This window comes from Zeus faber (assembly GCF_960531495.2).
Source record: "Zeus faber genome assembly, chromosome: 16".
NCBI lineage: Eukaryota > Metazoa > Chordata > Actinopteri > Zeiformes > Zeidae > Zeus > Zeus faber.
Window position 1 is genome coordinate 11,520,775 of NC_137202.1, and position 21,024 is coordinate 11,541,798.

The following is a 21,024-nucleotide window of genomic DNA, read 5'->3' on the forward strand; positions in this document are numbered from 1 at the left end:
ACTGCAGGGTCAAAGGATGTTTCTGTTTGTATTACAATAGTACAATAGTAGTACAATAAAAAGTTGGGGGTCAGGGGAATTCTGCATTGCATTCATGGTAAAATAAGGTGAAAAGAGACATTAGAGTCCCTGTAAAGCAAAAATAAGAACGCAAGTATATACAATTAGGTTTCACAATTGTGAAAGAAATAACCCGCTGTTCCCGCTATTCTGAAACGCTGGAGGCATGTCCGCTGAAGATGCTGAAACCACGCCCAATCTCTTTAATTGTGTTAAACTTTTACATTGGAGTAGGTAAATTCCATGTTTAAAAAGGGGAGCGGTGCAAGATCATGTTTCTTCCGGTGGGGGCCGGCGGGACGCACAGTGGAGTGGAGATCCCTTTTACTCCAGGTATTTTAGCTTGAATTCCAGGCAGTCGGCTTTGCTTATTTCACCACTGACGCTGACGATTCTGACCTGGTGTTTATATAGTGTTAAGAGAGGGTCCATGCCAGGTATGACCGTTCTACGTCATCAAGTCATCATTTAGCCGTGCCCGAAAAATACGGACCACCAAAATGGTGAGAAACAGTGTGAAGATCTAACTCCACAATTCAGTACTACGTCGTTCACAGACTTTTCACATGTTTTCAGTAATTACTTTCGAACATCTATAATGTGTTTATAAACAAATTGCTGTATTCACTTTACAGGGACTTAACCACAGCAAATTACATTCAGTAGAGGTCGTATGTATGTTTTGTTTTACACCAGTGTTTTTCATACTTTTTTTTACAGGCACCAAGTTATTTAATTTAATTACATTTAATTTAATTTAATTACATTTATTTAAAAAAATAAGTGATTGCTGAAATCATTAAAAATTTTAAAACGACAAACCATCCTGAACCTAATTACTATAATAAAAGGGCCTTATCTATAAACAGTGAGCAGTGTTAATTTGTGCGTGAATATTTCTGGATATTTCTTCCAAGACATTTCTGCAATAACCTACTGTGTATACACTACGTAGCTTAACTAGTCAAACCATCCATTTCAAACTCATAATAAATGTTGAATAAGGGACTCAAAGGCTTCTCACTTCATATCTTCACCTCTCCAGAGGACGTGTCGTATCAGGAGGTGGAGCGCGTCTTCCAGCACAGCGTGTTGGAGAGCATGCAGATGACCGGCCTCGACCAGCAGGGGGTGCTAGCGAGCGTCACGGAGCCGCTCTTGCTCCACTCTGCTGCCACACCGCCGCCGCCGCCGCCGCCCTTCTTCATCCCATGGGACCACCCACTGGGCTACGCCAAAAAGCAGCTCCACCAGCAGCAGAGGATTAGAGGTGCAGAATCCAAAATCCTGTTCCCTGTGGTTTTTAAGGGCCGTGCTAAGAGAGAGAGAGGATCAAGTGCCCTTTAGCAACCCACTTTAACCTCAAATGCTTGAATATAATAGTAATAAATTTACTATGAAATCTCCTCCAGAAAATATGTTTTTCTTGTTTTACTTTTTGTTTTAGATTTCTCGTAATTGGTTGCATCATATTTCATATTCATATTTCCAAAACCAGCTGGAAGTTGTGCGGCCGCAGAATTTTATTTGTTTTATTTGACAGCCTATTATTATCCTTCAATCCAGCAGATAGGGCTTTCCTCACCAAAGGACCCCAGAACTCTGAGGTATTTTAAAGAACGCCATAACATTTCTTAAAAGTGATTTTCAATACACTGTGAAACCCCTTGGCTTTCACTCACAATATCCACCCCTCGTTCCTCACCTCCCTTCCTCAATCCCTTGCTTTCTCCTCCTCTGGCAGGTGCCGCTGCTGGAGCTGAGTGACATCCAGAGCAGGAGGCTGAGGTCCCTGTCCAACTGGAACTACACCGAACACCACCAGGCGGCCGTCTTCCCTCAGGTCTCCTCCCTTCATTCCTCTCTCCTCCCTTCTTCATCCCTCCCTTCTGTTCCCTTCTTCATCATCCTCTTCTCTCTTCTCTTCTTCATCCTCCCCTTTCTCCCCCCTTCATCCTCCTCGTCTCTCCTCCCTTTGCTTCATCCCTCTCTTCCCTCCTCCCTTCTTCATCCCTCTCTTCTCTCCTCCCTTCTTCATCCCTCTCTTCTCTCCTCCCTCCTTCGTCCTTCTCTTCTTTCCTCCATTCTTCATCTTCCTCTTCTCTCCTCCGTCCTACATCCCTCTCTTCTCTCCTCCCTCCTTCGTCCTTCTCTTCTCTCGACTCCTCTTCGTCCTTCTCTTCTTTCCTCCCTTCTTCATCCTTCTTATTTTCTCATCTTCTCTCCTTCATCCTCCCTGTTCTCCTCTCCTCTTCTCTTTTTTCCTTACCTCTCCTCTCCACCACCCCCCTCTCCCCTCTTCTCTTCGCCTCCATTTTTTCCTTTAAGTGTTGAAAACTCAGCTAAGATAAAAAGATTCAATACGAAAGTATTTGTTATGAATTATCTACAGTATATCACTGCATTTTAATTGTCTTTAAATGTTAAATTAATGTGGAATAAGCAATTTTCACTCCCAATGATGAATGTTTTTTTTCATAAGAAAACGGTTCATTTATTTTTTCAATTAATTTTTATTTATATTATTTGTCTTATTTACATTGAGTAAAAACAAACAATGATTGTTATGATTTGTACATGGAATTTTAGGATTTGGTCATGGAGAAGTGGCAACCTTGTGTGCTTCAATACAAATACAAGCTTCTGTGGTTAAATCTAAAATAAATAGCACAAGCACAAAGAAATGTACATTTTAGAAACTCAAGTGTTGCGATGGGCCAACGTCTTCAACGTGGTTCTGATGTGTCCAGGTTCTGCACCGCGCCGTGGAGTCCTACCACTGCGTGGACACCTTCCGCAGTAGCCATGACAACACCCTCTACATCATCTGCCACAACCCCATGAGCCCCCAGCGGCAGTGCAAGAAATACTGGGACATGGCGCTTCACACGGACGTTGGTTTCAGGTCAGCAGAGCCACGCCCAGAGGGGCCTCTGAACCTAGAACACAATGAAAAGTTGGACTCTATGAAAACTTTAGAAGTTGGACACTATGAACATTTTAAAAGTTGGACACTATCAAGATTTTATGTACTTATTTTGTGTCCTTCTCTTTACAATTTGGATTCTCTCTTTAATACTTCAATGTAGATTTGCATTAAATATTGATTCGGATATTCAATTTGAAAAGAGGGATGCAATAAGACTTAAAGTATAAATTCTGGTGGGTAGAAATATCTGGTAGAAAGTTATTATAGAGAAACTATTCCAGCCAAGAACAGAATATTATAGAAAGAATAGAATAATAGAAAGAATATTTGAAATTATGATTTGGAAAAAACAAAATATCACAATATCTTTTGACAAATGGGCATTTGTCAAAAGATTTTGTGATATTTCGTTTTTTCCAAATCCTAACCCTAACCCTAACCCTGGGATGATATATTTGACTATATAAGTTAAACAAAGTTTAGAACATTGCATGACTTTTCTGTAATGCAGCCTTATTTAACCATATCATGATATTACAATACGTTATCTAGCCTCATATCACGATACTGATAATATCTGTATCATGATATGAGACTAGATATCGTCTATAATATTATTATATTGATATATATGGGGGGATGGTGGCTCAGGCGGTAGAGCTGGTGGTCTAGTAATCTAAAGGTTGCTGGTTCGATCCCAGGCTCCTCCTGCTAGCATGCTGTAGTGTCCTTGAGCAAGACACTTAACCCCTAATTGCTCCTGATGGCTGCATCCGTCAGTGTTTGAACAATTGTAAGTCGCTTTGGATAAAAGCGTCTGCTAAATGTAATGTAATGTAATGTAATATCCAGCCGAGCCCTATGACAGACCTATGAAAATGAAAGAATGACATGTTGAACCCTTATCCATCCAAACGTCCTGACAGGAAGTATATGGAGCACGTGGCAGATGCCATCTCTGATTGGACCAAAAACGAAGGAGCAAAAAGAGAAGCGAAAAGAGAGGCGGAGCTACTCATGAACCTCGCTCAATCTGAGTCAATGGATGGTAACTGACATACAAGTAGTAATGCACGACTCACAAATAATTTATTGGTCGTGGAGAAATCTTTGAAATGACTCAGGACTCTGGAGTCACTTCGGCAAAAGGGCAGTTCATTCATTTTTGCGCGCGACTCGGTAACTGCAGCCAGACACACCCGGGCATTGTCTTATATCTAATATTTTTGAGAGAATTCGGCTCAAGACTTATGGGATCCAGATTTTGCATTCTTCCGCCTAATTTTGACAGAATTTCTGTTCACAACCCCAGTTCATCGTTTACCGGTCCCAGTCCTTCCCTTGCTCAGTCATGCATTACACCAACTGAACCAAACAAACGAAAACTGAAAGAATCGAACCACTCTTTTCTCCTAAGTGACTCGTCAGGAACCACTCTGCAGAATGAGTCGAACCTTTCATCGCCAGATACAAAATGTGCTCTGTTGTTATGCCAGTAATGCCTTTGTATTATAACTATATAACGTTTGTTGGAAACTTTGTCCCTCACTCTGCTTGTTCCTGTGTCTCTCTGCTTGTCCGTGTGCTGTTTCCGTCGCTCTGTCCGGACCCTGCCATGCAGCTTTTCACTCGAAAATACGCAAGGAAAGTCCTGAGCCTGTCATTAGAATAGACTCCCTCAAGGTGAGTATCGACAACTCACTCACATCGATCTTGGCCAGTCGTTCCCAAGATGGGTGTTTTTGAAAAAGCTTTACAGTCTGAGAAAAAAAATAAAGAAATCAAATAGAATAAAAAATTTAAGGTAAATAAAATAAAATAAAAATGTCCAAATATACACAAATAGCAGAAATAGTCAAACATATAAAAATGTACAGAATATACAAATGGGATTCTATGCACAGGATAGGTATAATATTGGTTAATTGGTGAATATAGGTATTAATATGGGTATAAATTACAATTGTAAATTATGAATTGTTTTATGTATTTACTCAGTTGTTAAAAAATGAACAGTATATTATATTGTATTTTATTTAAAGCAGCACTATGTAACTTGGTATTTGGGGCCCCTACAATTTCTTAGTCTAACTGCACTTTTACACCACTGTCATAAAACTCGGTCGGGTGTCCAAAAATTATTTATTTTACCAGAAAAATTTGAACCTTATCGTTCAAGTTTCAATAACAGTCTGTAACAAACAGAAATTAAATGTACAGCCTGGTTACAGCGTCCCTTTGTGGCCCTAGCTGCTTCCAGGAGCCTTGGGGGTAGAGAGCGCGGGAAGGGACGGGGCCCCCTGCTATCGGGGTAGGTACCAGATGTGCTCGGTCTGGAGTGGGTGGTGGGATCCCAGCCCTGCGGGTGCTGGGCACACCACTGGCCCATCTCACACTGCTGTCGGGGAGGTGGAGCGGCTTTGTTTTGTATGAGCATTATTACGGGACATTTTGACCGGCAAATTCATAATTTAGCGTTTTTTAAATACATTTTACCAGGCAAAAAAACAGTAATTACCGGCTAACATAAACCCAGAGCCAAACATTTAGGAAGTGATGTAGTCCTGTAAAGCGTAAGGCACTTTTCACGCGGTTTCGTACCCGAATACAGAAGTTACATAGTGCAAGAGCAGGCGTTCAGGGGGGTGGGTAGGAATGAAAGAGGTGCCATTCTCCATGAGTCAGTGTCCCATCAAAATGATTCTGGAGCTGTTATTTTAAATTGTAAAAAAGTTTCATAGTGTTTCTTTAATACATTGCATTTTATATATATATATATAAATGTATAAATATAAATTGTCTTTCCATTTTTTTCAATTTCTATTCTTTTGTAATTATCTATTCTTTTGTTTTTTATTTATTTTATCCTGTGCATCCTGATGGAAACTGATACGAAATATATTGGCTAATGGGTGTACTGTGTACAGATTGTGTGTACAATAATTGAAATGAAAAGTATTTTGCAAGAAAAGTTCCCTGTAAGTAGACATAAAAACCTGCAGGATTCTCTTTTGCAGGCAAAGAGGTTGGAGAATCATCACGAGCATCATGATCGCCATGAGGATGATCTGCATAAGAAACCGCCAAAGCCCAAGGACCCGGTCACGAAGGTCAAGTCGGACGAAAAGAAGCCGGCGGACAAAAAGGAGCCAGTGGTAGAAAAGAAGTCGTCGTCCAGCGACGTGAGGAGCAAGGCCGACACCACCAGCAGTGCGTCCATGATCCCCAGCGACGCTGACACCACCATCAGCACACCGCCCCCTGTGGAGGAGAAGGTGGAAGTGCATCCCGCAGAGTACTGTGATGTAAGGCTCCAACACACAGTGCAATGGCACACTTTTGTTTATTGTCGCTGCTAAAAATATAAACATTTTTCCTTATTTGTCACATGCAGTCATCAGAATTAGAACCTGGTTATTTGGTATATTTGGTATAAGTATATTTCCAAATAAAATTAATTTGTTGAGGATTGGTGCACTGCCGTACAGACAATTAGCATAAAAAAGTCAAAAAAAAAGAAAGAAAAATAAATGTACTAAAATATACAGAATATATCAAATATGATTGTATGCACAGGATAGTTTGGGGCTGAGTGGCTGAGTGGCAGTATGGTTGCCAGTATTGGCTGTGGGTATAAACATAAATATAAGAGAACAAAGAAAATAACCAAAATCTAAGAGAAATATAATATATAGAAGAAAAAGCAAAAAATATAAGCAACAACATGTGTAATTTTTATATGTATATTTATGCATGTATGTACAGTGTGCAAAAGAGCATGTGTGCACAATGTACAGCTTTGCCCTTTAATGTCAACTGGGTGTAGCGTGGCACACTATTCAATCTGTGTGCGCGCGCGCGTGTGTGTGTCTGTGTGTGTTTGTGTGTGTGGACGTTTGTGTGTTTGTGTGTGTGTGCGTGCATGGTGTGTGTGTGTGGGTCCAGGGCTTCGTGGGCTACATCCTGGACGGGAAGCTGATCCAGGTGTCGGGGTGTCTCCAGGACCTTTTCCCCTCAGATGGAGGACACATCACCGTGGAGAACATCAGCTTTGTGAAAGGTAGGGGACCAGTTGTTACCATGGCGACGATTTGATAACATAGATCCCGGCACTTGAGTAAGGTCTTGTCTCTCCTGTAAGATGTTGTATCTGGGGTGACAGGATTGTCTTTTCCACTAATTTCACAGAAAAATCAAATAAATCCTAGCTTTGGTATTTTGCCATGTCAAGCAAGGTCAAATTGTGTCCATTGTTTTATCTCAGGATGAGGATGTACTTTTCAATGAAAAGGAAGACGTTTTTCCTGCTATGGCATATTTTGCTGTGAAAAGTGAATACTTTATATAAAACTGTACTCTATACTTAAAAAGAAAGAAACTCATTTGCCTCTCATTTAAGACCATAAAAAACAGTCCCTCAAATACACACACACACACACACACACACACACACACACACTTACACTTGTACTGTGTGCCCGCTAGGCTCCACCCTGATGAAAGTGTGTGTGAAGAAGGACGGACATCTCTTCTTCACGCACATCAACCATGTGGCAGTCGGCCCGGAGACACACCCCCATCCACCCGAGGACACGCATGTCACTGGCACGGACCACCACAAGGACGTTGCCAAGGAAACGCACATGACGACGGATGGTGCTTTCTTGCTCTTGCTGTTTTTTGCTTGGTTCAATTCATTATTAGCTCTAGTAGTAGTAGTAGTAGTAGTAGTAGTAGAAGTAGTAGTAGTAGTTTTATCATTACCAATATTAATAGAGGATAAGATGACACTTTAATAATCCTAGGAGGGAAATTTAGGCGTTACAGCAGCAAAAAACAGTGCAGTCGAGAAAAGAGATACAAATAAAGTCTGTGTGTGTGTGTGTGTGTGTGTGTGTGTGTGTGTGTGTGTGTGTGTGTGTGTGTGTAGTGCCTGATCCCCCTAAGGTTGTGATCCAAGGCTCCTTCTCTGCAGTGCTGGACAACGGGGTCCACCTCTCTTACAGTCACTACGGCCCTGACGGGGAATACACAGGTGCGCAAACCCCGGACACACACCCACACACACACAGCTGTGTGAAATTATTTTATCCTTTTATTTGTATTTTATTATCAATTTCTTTCTTTTTAAAAGTCAATCATGACATCCCTCGATTCTGACTGGTCAATAGCGGCAATCAGCGGTCAGTTATTATAGAAACTACAACGGAAGACTTGGAAGAGATAAATGTGGATACATCCAATTTAATATTTCATCTTAAGTTAATAGGTAAATTGCTTTTTTAGGGAGAATAGTTTTCTACGTGGTGGCAGTGTCAGCTACATTGTTGTGGACTATTCCCCTTTGCGGAAGCTCTTAAACTAGTCATCCATAGTTTAAGAGCGTTCATCCAGCAATCCACCGTTTTCCGGCAGAGAACCGTGGCCTCAGACTTGGAGGTGCTGACTCTCATCCCGACCACTTCACACTCGGCTGCAAACCGCCCCAGTGCAAGCTGGAGGTCACGGTCTGATGAAGCCAACAAAACCACATCATCTGCAAAAAGCAGAGATGCAATTCTGAGGTTCCCAAACCGGACACTCTCCTCACCTCGCCTGCGCCTTGAGATCCTGTCCATGAATATTACAAACAGAATCGGGGACAAGGGGCAACCTTGGCGGAGTCCAACACCCACTGAGAACGTGTTTGACTTTCTGCCGAGAATGTGAACATAGCTTTCACTTTGGTTGTACAAGGCCCGGATGGCTCGTACCAACGGCCCCGGTACCCCATACACCCTCAGTATGTCCCCCAGAGGGACATGGTCGAAAGCCTTCTCCAGGTCCACAGAATCCGCATTGCTCCTCCCGAATCGGAGGTTCGACATTCAGCCGGAGCCTCCTTTCCAGCACCCTGGAGTACACTTTCCTGGGGAGGCTGAGCAGTGTGATACCCCTATAAATGGAGCACACCCAATTGGGAACACCCACTCCCGTTCACTCGGGAGAACTCCAACACAGCGGCACCCAGCCGGGGGCTCGTGAGTATCCCCACACCACCCGCCCGGCGCCTCTCACCCTGGGCAAAGGAGAGAGTCCAGAGCCTGGAGTAGAATAGACGCTTGCCCTTGCTTGTGCAACTTGCGTGTGATTTTGAATTTTGCCAATTCAGCGTTTCAAGTGTAACACACCTTCCAGACAGATTTGGCTTCTGGGTCCTTTGGTTCTGTACAATAAAGACGCTGGTGTTTCAGTGCACCCTGCGGTGCCGGAGACAACCCCAGCCACTCCGTGTCCCGGCTCCTGCACCCCCAACACGCCCGCCAAGGCACCGAGCCCGACTTCACCCCCCAGACACCACCATGACTCCGTCAGTCCAGCCAGGTCTCCAGAGCTCAAGGTCTCTCTCTCCGTCTTACATGCACGTACGCACGCACGCATGCACACACACACACACACACACACACACACACACACCCAAATACACATATACTGTATATTAAAGATGCACGAGTACATGCCTGGAATAGAGATTTTTACCAATGGCAGCCTGCAGCTACTGATTGAGGGTTGCCAGTTACTGAATGCAAGAATGCAACTGGCAACCCTGCACTCTGATGTTTTCAAGCTACAACCTCCAGTTTCCTCAACTTCCATCAGAGCAGATCTCTTTCACTTGAGGAGGCGAAATGTTAAGTGAATTAAAGCTCCTCAATAACTAAATTACCTTTTCATAGACATAGACAGCACCAATATAATACTTATAAAATGGAGATACCTTTTATATTATATTTTTATTTTGATCTAATGATCTAATTCTATAATTTACAGTAAAATTAATGGATCGTTTCAGTGTTCCGCATCAGCGTTTTTCACGTTTGGGGCTCAGCAGTGAAGAAGCGGTATTGATGAATCCCTGATGCAAAAACATAGTGTACATATACTTTCTTGTGCAGTCACCAGCTCACACGTCTCTGTGGAGAACTTTAATATTTCAATACGGTTGTTGGTTTTTGTTCAGTTTTTGTTTAATTCACGCCGTAATTTCAATATTTCAACAATAATGTATCATATCTCATAATACAAATTGTGTGCTTGTGTGTAGATCCCATGTGAACTCCTACCAGAATTGCCGCCCCCTCCACTCCCGTCCGGTCTGAACCTCTCCGTCCCCAACGGCCTCCTGCTGCAGCTGCTGACAGATGGTCAGTGATCGGAGTACACACAAAATCTGTTGTCGTACCAAACCTGGTGATTTTTTTAAAATTAAAATATTAGGTTAAAATATATTTTTAATAAAAAAATAAAATTAAAAAAACCTGCAGATTTAAAGGAAAAGCTCAGGATCGGATTCAGAATCTGAATTTAGGTTCATTTACATGTTCGGAGAATTTGTCGTGGTGATGATTGGTGCGTTTCCACGATAAGCATTAAAAAAAAACAGTAAAACAAAAAAATGGAATTAAATCGAATAAAAAAATGAAATAAATCAAAATAAAAACAAAAATAAATTCCAAATATACACAAAAGCTGGAAAGGTTCAAAACAGAAATAGTAAAATATACAAAAATATACATAATATACAAGTCGCTGCACAGCAGAAGTTATTGGCATGGGTTGATAGGGTATAAATTATATCTACTTAGGTCGTGCTGTGAACAGTTATCGTTGATGGTGAACCGACATTTTAATCAGGCCTGGGTTTTTATTTATGTTGAAGGTTCGTCGGCCGAAGAGCGCAATGTGCTGGTGAGACAGAGCTTCCCTTTCAGCGGCGACGGCGTTTCGGGTGCACAGCGGGACGACGCGCTGTCCAGAGAGCAGTCCCGTGTCATCACCAGCCAAGGGACTGTGGTCAGACACATGTTGGATGGCGCCACAGAGGTGCACACACACACACACACACACACACACACACACACACACACACACGCAGGCACACAAACACACACACACACACACACACACACACACACACACACATACATGAGCATGACAAACCAGTGCAGCTACATCTACAGACTCAGTGTTATTACACAATCACGAAAACAAACACATTTACATAGATATACACACACACACACACACACACACACATATAAGTCATGTTTATGTGTGTGTGTGTGTGTGCAGGTGCTGTTTGCAGACGGCACGGTCAGTTTCAGCCCAGACTCTGGTCCCGTGTGGCCGCTCCTCGAGGAAAAAATACCTTTGCCCGGACCCAAAAAACAAAAGAGGACGACAGCACACAAGCCCAGTAAGACCGTTTGACAGCTTTCACACTCATTTTGGAACCTCTTATCTCGCCGCGTCGGCATTTTTCTTCCTCGATCACGCTCTCCAGCTCACACTGTACTCCCTGTTTCCCTCTCCGCGGTGTTTAAAATTGCCAAGGGAGCCAGGTGCATCACTCCTTTCCGCTGCCAGTCGCTGATTTTCTACTGCCAGAGACCCGTTCTCTGTTTGTCATAGAAACGGTCTTATTCATGTCTGCTATCTTGCACCTGCCGCGCTCGAACAAGCTGCCCATGCTGTTATTAACTTGACTTAAAAGCTTTGAGAAGCAGTACTTTGACTTATTTTCCCTGCGATCCTCGGCTGACAAACCTGCAGGCGCCGGAAGGAGGCCTGACCCAGAGAAGAGGACGTCTTCCGCAGTGTGTTCCAATTCTTGCCGTCGTTTCTCTGTCGCCGCTGAACTGGTTTTCGGCTCGATTATTATTATTATTATTTTTTTTTTAAAGGTATTTTCGAGACTCGGCTCTCGTGGAGTCGCTCAGTTCAAAAAGAGCCGTTCGATTTTGGTCACTCTTTGCTTCGTGCCACCGAAGTGTAAATCCATCGCATCAAGTATGAATTCTGCCAAATGCTGCAGCCTGTTTTCCCAGCAATTATTTTCCATGTGCGGCTCTTACTCGGCTGCTTGAGGCTCGTGTGTGAATCGAATTTCTCCGCTCTATTCGTTCGCAAATCGAGAGAGGGGACTCAAACTAACGAAACGAAATGACCCCGAGACTTTTCTATTTTTGCCGGAGTGATTCCCGACTCCTGGATCATTTTAAAGATTTGTTCGCTAGGAATGAATTGTTTGCGAGTCTTGCATCACTAGCCGCTTCCAGCGATATAGAATCATTATTCCCCAGCATCCGGGAGCTCCAGATCCTTAAAATTTGTGTCCCTGTATTTTTGTGTGTAGGTAAAAGCTCCAAGTTGGAGCCGGAGTTGACCCCGGAGTGGGGTCGCTGGGTGACCACGTTGCCCTCTGGTGCCCGGATCTCCACCCTGGGGAGCACGCATGAACAAACACCCACAGCCCCGGTGCTCACCTTCCACGCCACGGACCCCATCACCCAGGCCGTGAGTTCGGCTTTAACACGTCCCCAAAACTTTCTGCTGATGACTCATGACAGGACTTAAAAGAAAGCAACCAATAGTAAAACCAATTCAAGATAACTTCAAGATTCAAGATTCAAGATTCAAGATTTTTATTTGTCACATACATATACATACTTCCATACATATATGCAGTGAAATGTAATGCAACGCACCCGGTGATAGCACACAATAAGTCCTAGGAAAAAGTACAAAAATAAAATAAAATAAAAAGTAGAAAATTCCTTTCTAATAGACCGACTAACTGACTCCTAAAACGTAATACAGTAAGTGGAATACTTATAGAATAAGATAAAAAATATATAGAATAAAATACAATAAAAAATAAATTGAAATAAAATGGAATAGGTTGAAGGAATATGCCTATGTATATACAGATATGTGCATTTAAAGTGGCATGTGAATTAAAGTGGCATGTGAATGTGAATAGTGTGAGGTAGTGTTTGGGATAATACAGCACAGTATACAACAGTACGGCGCAGCAATACGGCATCACGAACAACCCTGAACAGTGATACAGTATGCGGTACAGTATGCTACATACAGTACAGTAGGTAGTGGAGCCTAGTGCATGGCTCAGTTAGGACCCCTGGTGAGGTCAGCGTTGACAGTTCTGATGGCTTGAGGGAAGAAACTGAAACCGCTGTAACTTACGAGTTAAATTATTCTTTCCTCACAAGTCATTTGTCTCAGGGTAATTGTACTTTCACTTAAATAAAAGCTCTGAGCCCTTCTTCCGCTGCACTTAAGTACAAAGACTGCAGTTGATATTCTGGTATTAGAATATAAGTTGGAAGGTGGAGGAGGAGTTTCTGAACGGGTTCCATGTTCGGGATATGGTCGGGTGAACCCAAACGCCAAACGCCAAACGGTTGTGGGGAGTAGGTACAAGGTGGATACAGGCAGAGGGTCAGGGTCCAGGAACAGACCGACAGGGAACCAGAACCGTAGACGGACAAGAGGCGAACACCGGGAAACGTGCACGTGACGATCTGACACGGACAGAGTGAATGGGGACCAGGTTAAATACAAATGGAGTGATGAGGAAGGTGAAGACAGGTGGGAGATTGCAGACTAGAGACAGGCGTGCAGTGGCAGGGATGTGACGCCAGACACAGACAGACAGAGGGAGCTAGAGACAGGTAGAACACCAAAGCAGGGCAGGATCCCGACATCCCATGTGGGAAATGTAGCCAAATTGAAGCTGTGTCTCCACTACATCAGTTTTTAAAGCTGTATCTTTCCTCATGCCAGGTGCTGCTGACTCGGCAGGACCGGGTGGTTTCTCTTCTGGACATGGACGGTAGACTCATCGTGGAACACGCAGACGGAACCAAAATCACCCGGCTCCACCAGGAAAGGGCGGTGGCGTGCTGCTCGCACACAGGTGCGCTGCCACCTTGGATACAGGTGTCGCCCGATCAGTTTGCTCTATCCCAACATGCGCTCGTTGTATTCTATACCGGCGGTTCTCATCGCGTGCCGTGAACTTGTCTCAAATTCCACTTCAATTTCTGCAAAATTTAAATAATGGAAACAAGCTTTTGTGTTGCAAGATCCAAATTGCAAGGTTGTACTAATTTGTCTAATTAATCGGTTCCAGCAGAGTAGAAGCTCCAAATTCTGAACTCTTTATTTGAACTCATCTCTGGTAATGTGGATATAACTTTATTGTTGAATTTCTATATGTACAGCAGCCAAATATACAAAAAAATAAGAATAACTGGAGTCCACAACAGTTCAATCTGTGTCAATCATATGGAGTCTGTGGCCTAGTGTGTTCAAATTAAGGGTCCTAGGTTCACTGTTTTCAGCTTCTTGTTTCATACTTCTCAAGGAGTTTGTGCCAGTTGTCCAACTGAGTGTCAAGAGAAGATGGGCGTCGGGGAAACCGAAACATTAGGCCACGCCCCCACGGGGGAGAACGGGGGAACAGAAGGGGGCACCGGAAAGCACGGCGAGGCGGGCGCCCCCGCTGCTGCCGCCGCGGCCACCGGAGAGTGGGTGGTGCTGGTGGAGCGGGAGGGCTGTGCCACAGTGGTGGCGTACCCCGAACGACGCACCGTTCACGTCTTCCTGGCCGACCGCACTGTCGTCACGGCAACATGTCTCGGAGCCTATCAGGTGAGGATTACACTGGATATCAATTTAGGACATATAATTGGGAACTATGGGTTAAAAATGAAATTAATCAATTAATACATTACATAAATTATATATTTCTCAGAATTGTTTAACTTTGAATTTGAAATAAATTTAATCAATATAATAATAAAACATTTAATACTTACAATTAACTTAAATATCTCCATTCATTTAAATCAAGGTAAGTAGGTTAATTTAGATAATAATAGATTACAGTAAGAGACCATGATGGAGGAAAACAACGACAACAGAAAATAACCTAAATGTGCCATTAACTTTGCCACTAACAAGCTGTCTATAAACAATTCATACGAAGTAAATTGCACGCGTCCCAGGTGTTCCCCTCCAGCGCCGGCCTGCTGCAAATCCAGGAGGACGGGACCTGCGTGTACTCGGGCGACCCCGACGCCGACCTCTGCACCGAGGACGGAACGCCCAGGATCCCCCGGGCGGGTTGCTACGTCATGAGCCACACGGACACGGTGGTCTGCGACGTCACCGACCCAGACGGGAACCACTTCCAGGTGGGGTCAGCGCTGGAGGGTAACATCTTCGGGGAGGAACTGAGGTCCTTGTAACTGAGACGAGAAGGAAGCTTTGCCCCGTGTGTGTATGTGTGTGTGTGTGTGTGTGTCGTAGGTTATGCAAAACGGACAGATATCCACGGTGATTTGCAGCCTGCTGGAGGAAAAGGGAGGAGAAGGGGCGAGGGCAGAGAAACTGACCAGGTTCCATATGAGAAAAGGACAACATGAGCCCAGGTGTGTTTCACCACACATGACCTTTAAGCCCTGTTCCACTTTGTTTTCGTCCAAGCCGTTCGTTTTTATTGCACTTGTCATCACATGACGCAATACCTAAAGCGCGTTGTGTTGCGCATAATTTCACATAATGAGCGTAAATGAAGGCCTTGCACTTAACATATGGACTATTTGTAAGATTAGTAAATATCCCACAATACCTTCACTCTTGTAATAAGATAAGATAGCTTCATAACTTCATAATAAGATAGCTACATCGAAACTAACTGGAATTTAAATGGGGAAATCTGATATGGTTTATCTGGAGTTTTTCGATAGTGTGTGTGTGTGTGTGTGTGTGTGTGTGTGTGTGTGTGTGTGTGTTCCAGGATGTTCATGGTGCACGAGGACGGCTCTGCCACTGAGCTGCTGAGCGATCAGTGTGTGGAGGAGTTCCTCCACCAGGCCTACTCCGACCCCACCATCGCCCTGCTCAAAGAACCCCTGCCTGACTGCCAAGGTTAATTTTTTACCTTTATTTTTGTTCCAATTGTATTTATATGCAGAGATTTTTATGTGTGTCTGTGTGCTGGTGGCAGAGGAGTTTTGCATCACCATCCTGAAGCCAAGCCACAGGAGTGTTTGGTCCCAGTGGCTGCTCAAGAAGCAGAACACCGACATGGCGCCCCCAAACCTTAGGAACCGCAGCTGGCACAACTTCCCACTTGCAGAGGTATACAACGTGGGAACACACACACACACACACACACACACAGACACACACACACACACACACACACACACACACACACACACACACACACACACACACACACACACACACACACACACACACACACACACACACACACACACACACACAGGTTTTATCTTCATGGTGAGGACGCCACTGACTGAGAGGGTACCACTGGGACCTCTTTTCACAATAAAATAGGTACATGTATGATTTGAAGTCACAATTATTTTTATTTTGAATCCAAAAATCAGTTTGAATCTCAAAATTTGTGAATTTGTCTGTTGTCTGTTGTTTTTTTTCGCACGCTTGCACAATTGTGTTACCACAAACAACCACTAGGTGTCAGTAATAGCTATTTCAATGTACCATGGCGAAATGACACCGACTGAACCCTGTCGTGGTCATTTGGGCCACGATGTTTAGACTTCATATATATGTATACACTGTATACACGCTGTGTTTCCTCCACCAGAGCAAGACCCCCGGCCCTCTCTTCGGCTCAGACCTGGGCTGGGGTCTGACCCTCAGGGACAAATCCCCGGCCCAACACCAGCCGTTCCGCTCCTGTCCCGAGGCTCTGGAACTCCGGGAGCTCAGACAGCACCGGCCAATCAGCAACCAGCTCAGAGACAAGCTGGACACCCGCCTGAAGGTACCAACACCACCATCACGGCCATCCATCCTCCACCTTTCCGTAAAACCTGCACTTACTTGCTTCAGGCTTTGAAAAGTACAGCACTGCCTGCGTGTTTTTTTTTAGAAATGCAGAAAACTTAAGTGGATATTGGTCATTTTCTGGACGCACAAAAAACAACATTGCAGTCTGCATAGGCTAGGATCACTTGGAATAAAAATTATTGTTTTCTCTATGATCTATAATATTCTATAATTCTCATTCAATGCTTTTTTCTTGTTACTCATCTCGCCAGTGTGTTCATATGCACACATGTAAACAAAATCAACCTGTGTGATTACAAAGTTCACGAGAACATTTTTCCACCACCAAACAGTTTTTCACCACACATATCTCTAAATAGAGGGCACAGATGCTCTTTCTGCCCGTCCGAAACAAGTTATAGGCCCACATTCAAAGTACAGCTTCAGGGCATGCCCTAGCCCTAAGTAAAAATTGTGATTATTTGCAATTAGTTATTAATTCAATTTAATTATTTCAAATGATTCTAACAGCCCTCATGTATACAGTATTTATAAAAGAAAAACCTGCCTCTTAGAGAATCCATTGGAATGTGAATTTTAATCATAACTCCTGCAACAAAACACTCACTGGGTCTGAGACCAATCCTCGCTTACTAAATTCTCCAGTAGGTTTACAGGGACCCGCTAATGCAATCGAAAGAATCAAAATACTTTTCACAAAGCTATAAATTAAAGATAATAATTATCCTAAAATCATCATAATTTGGCTGCGGACCTTGCTGCAGAAAGACATGGAGCGTCTGCTGAGGAGGGAGCACTTCTCAGAGCAGATGAAGATCAAAGACCCTCGCACGGAGGACGAGAAGATCCACGCCAGGGACCTGCTGCACCTGGTCCAGGTCTCACACACACACACACACACACACACACACACACACACACACACACACACACACACACACACACAGACGTACAGTATAAATGTGTGCAGACACCAAAACTCTCACACACACATAGAAAAACTAAAGAAATCGCATCTACAATAATAATGCATAACTATGTGTTGTAGTATTTTTTTTAATTAATGAATAAATAACAATAAAATAATAAAAATAATAATGAAAAATAATACATATATCAAATACATATATATCTACAACAATAATGCATCTCTATCTGTTTTCACAGATGGAGGCTCCACGTCAGACCTTGGACAACTATACTCCAGGTCAGTGCCTGGATCCTGGCTCTAGGAGAGAGTGGTGGGCAGTGGACGACGGGGTTACGTTGCATTGTGTCGGATAAATCCATAAATTATAATATTTGTTATTATTTGTTATTGATCTTGAAGAATTCTCCACAATATATACATATATCAATATACTGTATGTCAATCAAGTGGGCTAACAACCTACTCCAGAGAACCTCTCCTTGTTACGAAACCAATCAGAAATAGCCGGACTGACCCTTGGTATCGACCCTTGCACGCCCCTGACTCACGAACAATCAATCTCCGACATCCCTTCTGTGTTGCCACACGGAATGTGCAAACACTTCGATGCACAGGACACGCTACTCTTCTGTCTCGTGAACTGTCCCATTACAACATCTCCATCGCGGGACTCTGCGAATCACGCTGGCGCGATAGCGGTGAGAAGAAGAGCACCCATCGGGTGCCCCCCGCACCCGATGGATTGATGCCGTCACTAGGGACCTACACCAAATGGACCTGTCGCTTGTTGAAGCCGAGTCCCTAGCACTGGACCGACCCAAATGGAGAAGATTGGTGAAACTGATTGGCTCTATGCATGGTGTCGCCCCCGTCGCCGAGCAAGAGACCTGATGATGATGATGTACGTATTTCAATCACAATATCTGCTTGTGTGTGTGTGTGTGTGTGTGTGTGTGTGTGTGTGTGTGTGTGTGTTCACAGCGGAGATAATGGCGTTGTATGGAAAACTCACTAATGGGTCAGTTCCGCAGCCGTCAGATGTTCCAGAGACGGCTCCCGGGAGACCACGTGACAGGCAGGAGAAGAGGTTTTATACTTTCTTTCACAAATTTTCCTTTCAACGGTAATTCTCGGTTAACTGTCATGTAGTGATTTAAAATTAAAACGTCTCCTCCGATTCTTTAAAATGACACAAAACACTTCTGACTGCTGAACTTTAACAGAATAAATGTTGATACTAGGCCAAACACACACACACACACACACACACACACACACACACACACACACACACACACACCAATAACACGTCCTATACACACAAACCACATTTAGAGCAATAACTCGTCATTTATATTATTTTATTACTTAATCCGTTCTCTTTCTCATTTACACCTTTTTCTCTCATTTTAATTATTTTATTTCATGTGTATTTCAAGGAAGGACTCAAAGTGGCCAAAAAGAATAGCACAACAGAGGTAACATTTCTGCATATTTGTACAGTGATTTTACAGTTCCTATTGAGAAAAAAAAGGACCCACAATTAAATTATTATTTGGGCATGACTTTTATTTTTTTGTTTTGCTTTGTAAGTTTTAGTTGATTCTTTTAAAGATAAGATAACTCTTTATTGATCCCAGGGGGTTTCAGGAAAAAATATTTTCAGGTAATATTTCTATTAATACACTGCTTTAGACCTTCAAAAGTTAAATATAAGTACAAGAGTACAGCAAATGTGAAGAGGGATTTTAAAGTGCTGCTAACTGGTGTGTGTGTGTGTGTGTGTTTGTGTCTTGTCTTTCTGTGTGTGTGTGTTTGTGTCTGTCTTTCTGTGTGTGTGTTTGTGTCTGTCTGTGTGTGCTTTTGTGTGTGTGTTGGTCTGTCTGTGTGCGTGCGTGCGTGCGTGCACGGGTGCGTGCGTGCGTGCTTGCGTGCATGTGTGCGTGTTTCAGAGAGGAGCTGTGTGAAGAAAGGGTTTGCAAAGAGTTTCTCAAGAACAGGGTCATTGTGCCCTATTTTGTTCCTGAAAACACACTCCTCCACCAGGTACAGTAGACAGTTGTGTCCTCTGTTTTAAACATCAAAATATCTAAGTGCTATTCATTTAGGTGCAAAAAAAAAAAAAAAAAGATAATGTGCTGGATGATGTCCCCCCGGCTGGTTATAATCACAAAATTAACCCCGACGGGGTGATCAGGACAGGTGACTCTGAAGGAGGTTATTATTCAATAATGACTGGTTGGCTGAACATTATCCCGCTTATTACGCGGCTCCTTTAATAAATAATAGAATACATGCGGATTGAATATTGTTTTGAAGTGACTTTATAAATAGTGGGCCTAGTTTCAGAGCCTCCACAAAGGAAAATAGTCCACAACAACGTACCAAACTATTCATCGACAAAAGTCTTCAGGTCTTTGTAGTTTCTCTGTAGCGTCACAAGTAAGTAAAACTTTATTTATATTACTTTTCCTACACCAAGACTCCAAACTGTTTGAGAAGAGGACAATCAGTATAAGCACATAAAAAAATAAAACGAAGGAAGAAAAAATACACGCAGCATTGAGACAGATACACAACCACTCATGATCGTACAAATACTGAAACATACTACAAAGAGGCATATTATTAAAAAAGCCAATCTAAAAAAGTGGGTTTTCAGGCGAGATTTCAAACAGTCGACGGACTCGGTGGATCTGATGGTTAGGGGCAGACGGTTCCACAGAGAGGGAGCTGAAAAGACAAAGGACCGCTCATCCTTGGTTTTCGGCCTTGATCGAGGGACCACCAGGAACCATTGATCAGACGATCTGAGGGAAACGCACGGCGCTGCACAGTTTTAAAAGCTCAGTGATACATATGGGGGCATGACCGTGTAGTCCTTTAAAAGTCATTAAAATCTTAAAATCAATTCTGAATTTGATTGGCAGCCAGTGTCAGGACCACAGAATGGGGGTGATGTGGCAACTACGCCTCGACTCGGTTATAAGCCTTACAGCTGTGTTTTGCACCATCTGTAAAGCTGTGCAAAAAAAAGTGCATTGCAATAATCAAGGCGTGAGAAAATAAAATGTATGCAACATATGGATGAATCAAGGTTGTTAAAAGATAGGACAGCTGGGATTTTGGAGATTTTTCTAAGCAGGATTGGACCAGTTCTTTTACGTGCAGAAAGATCCACAATTGAGTTGTGGATCGAAAATTATACCAAGGCTACTGAAGTGGACTTTTATTGGCATTTAAAAGCCAATGGGCCAAGTGAGTGAGAAATGCTGGTGGCGATGTGGTCTGGGAAACGACACGGAGCGGCAGTTTTGTCTGGTGAGCTGTAGAAAATTGAATGCCATCCAGTCTTTGATAGAGGCTAAACAGGCATAAGGAGCGGTCAGATTATGATGGTTGTTTGGGTTGA

The 21,024-nt window shown here is 43.2% G+C and overlaps 1 protein-coding gene across 1 annotated transcript in view; it reads left to right on the forward strand.

Annotated features, from left to right (window-relative positions):
- spag17 (sperm associated antigen 17) overlaps window positions 1-21,024 on the forward strand; it is a gene marked incomplete at both ends in the record, with an annotated part of 37,127 nt that overhangs the window by 11,470 nt on the left and 4,633 nt on the right. The window contains 24 exons of the mRNA XM_080017072.1: window positions 1,106-1,359; window positions 1,805-1,903; window positions 2,811-2,965; window positions 3,916-4,037; window positions 4,611-4,672; window positions 6,007-6,294; window positions 6,935-7,049; window positions 7,475-7,645; window positions 7,950-8,024; window positions 8,773-8,915; window positions 9,141-9,368; window positions 10,074-10,173; window positions 10,689-10,852; window positions 11,102-11,225; window positions 11,313-11,429; window positions 12,165-12,325; window positions 13,616-13,748; window positions 14,199-14,485; window positions 14,842-15,080; window positions 15,184-15,267; window positions 15,636-15,766; window positions 15,846-15,979; window positions 16,476-16,655; window positions 17,446-17,559. Coding sequence (XP_079873198.1) covers window positions 1,106-1,359; window positions 1,805-1,903; window positions 2,811-2,965; window positions 3,916-4,037; window positions 4,611-4,672; window positions 6,007-6,294; window positions 6,935-7,049; window positions 7,475-7,645; window positions 7,950-8,024; window positions 8,773-8,915; window positions 9,141-9,368; window positions 10,074-10,173; window positions 10,689-10,852; window positions 11,102-11,225; window positions 11,313-11,429; window positions 12,165-12,325; window positions 13,616-13,748; window positions 14,199-14,485; window positions 14,842-15,080; window positions 15,184-15,267; window positions 15,636-15,766; window positions 15,846-15,979; window positions 16,476-16,655; window positions 17,446-17,559 — 3,680 coding nt within the window. The remainder of the gene's footprint in view (window positions 1-1,105; window positions 1,360-1,804; window positions 1,904-2,810; window positions 2,966-3,915; window positions 4,038-4,610; window positions 4,673-6,006; window positions 6,295-6,934; window positions 7,050-7,474; window positions 7,646-7,949; window positions 8,025-8,772; window positions 8,916-9,140; window positions 9,369-10,073; window positions 10,174-10,688; window positions 10,853-11,101; window positions 11,226-11,312; window positions 11,430-12,164; window positions 12,326-13,615; window positions 13,749-14,198; window positions 14,486-14,841; window positions 15,081-15,183; window positions 15,268-15,635; window positions 15,767-15,845; window positions 15,980-16,475; window positions 16,656-17,445; window positions 17,560-21,024) is intronic.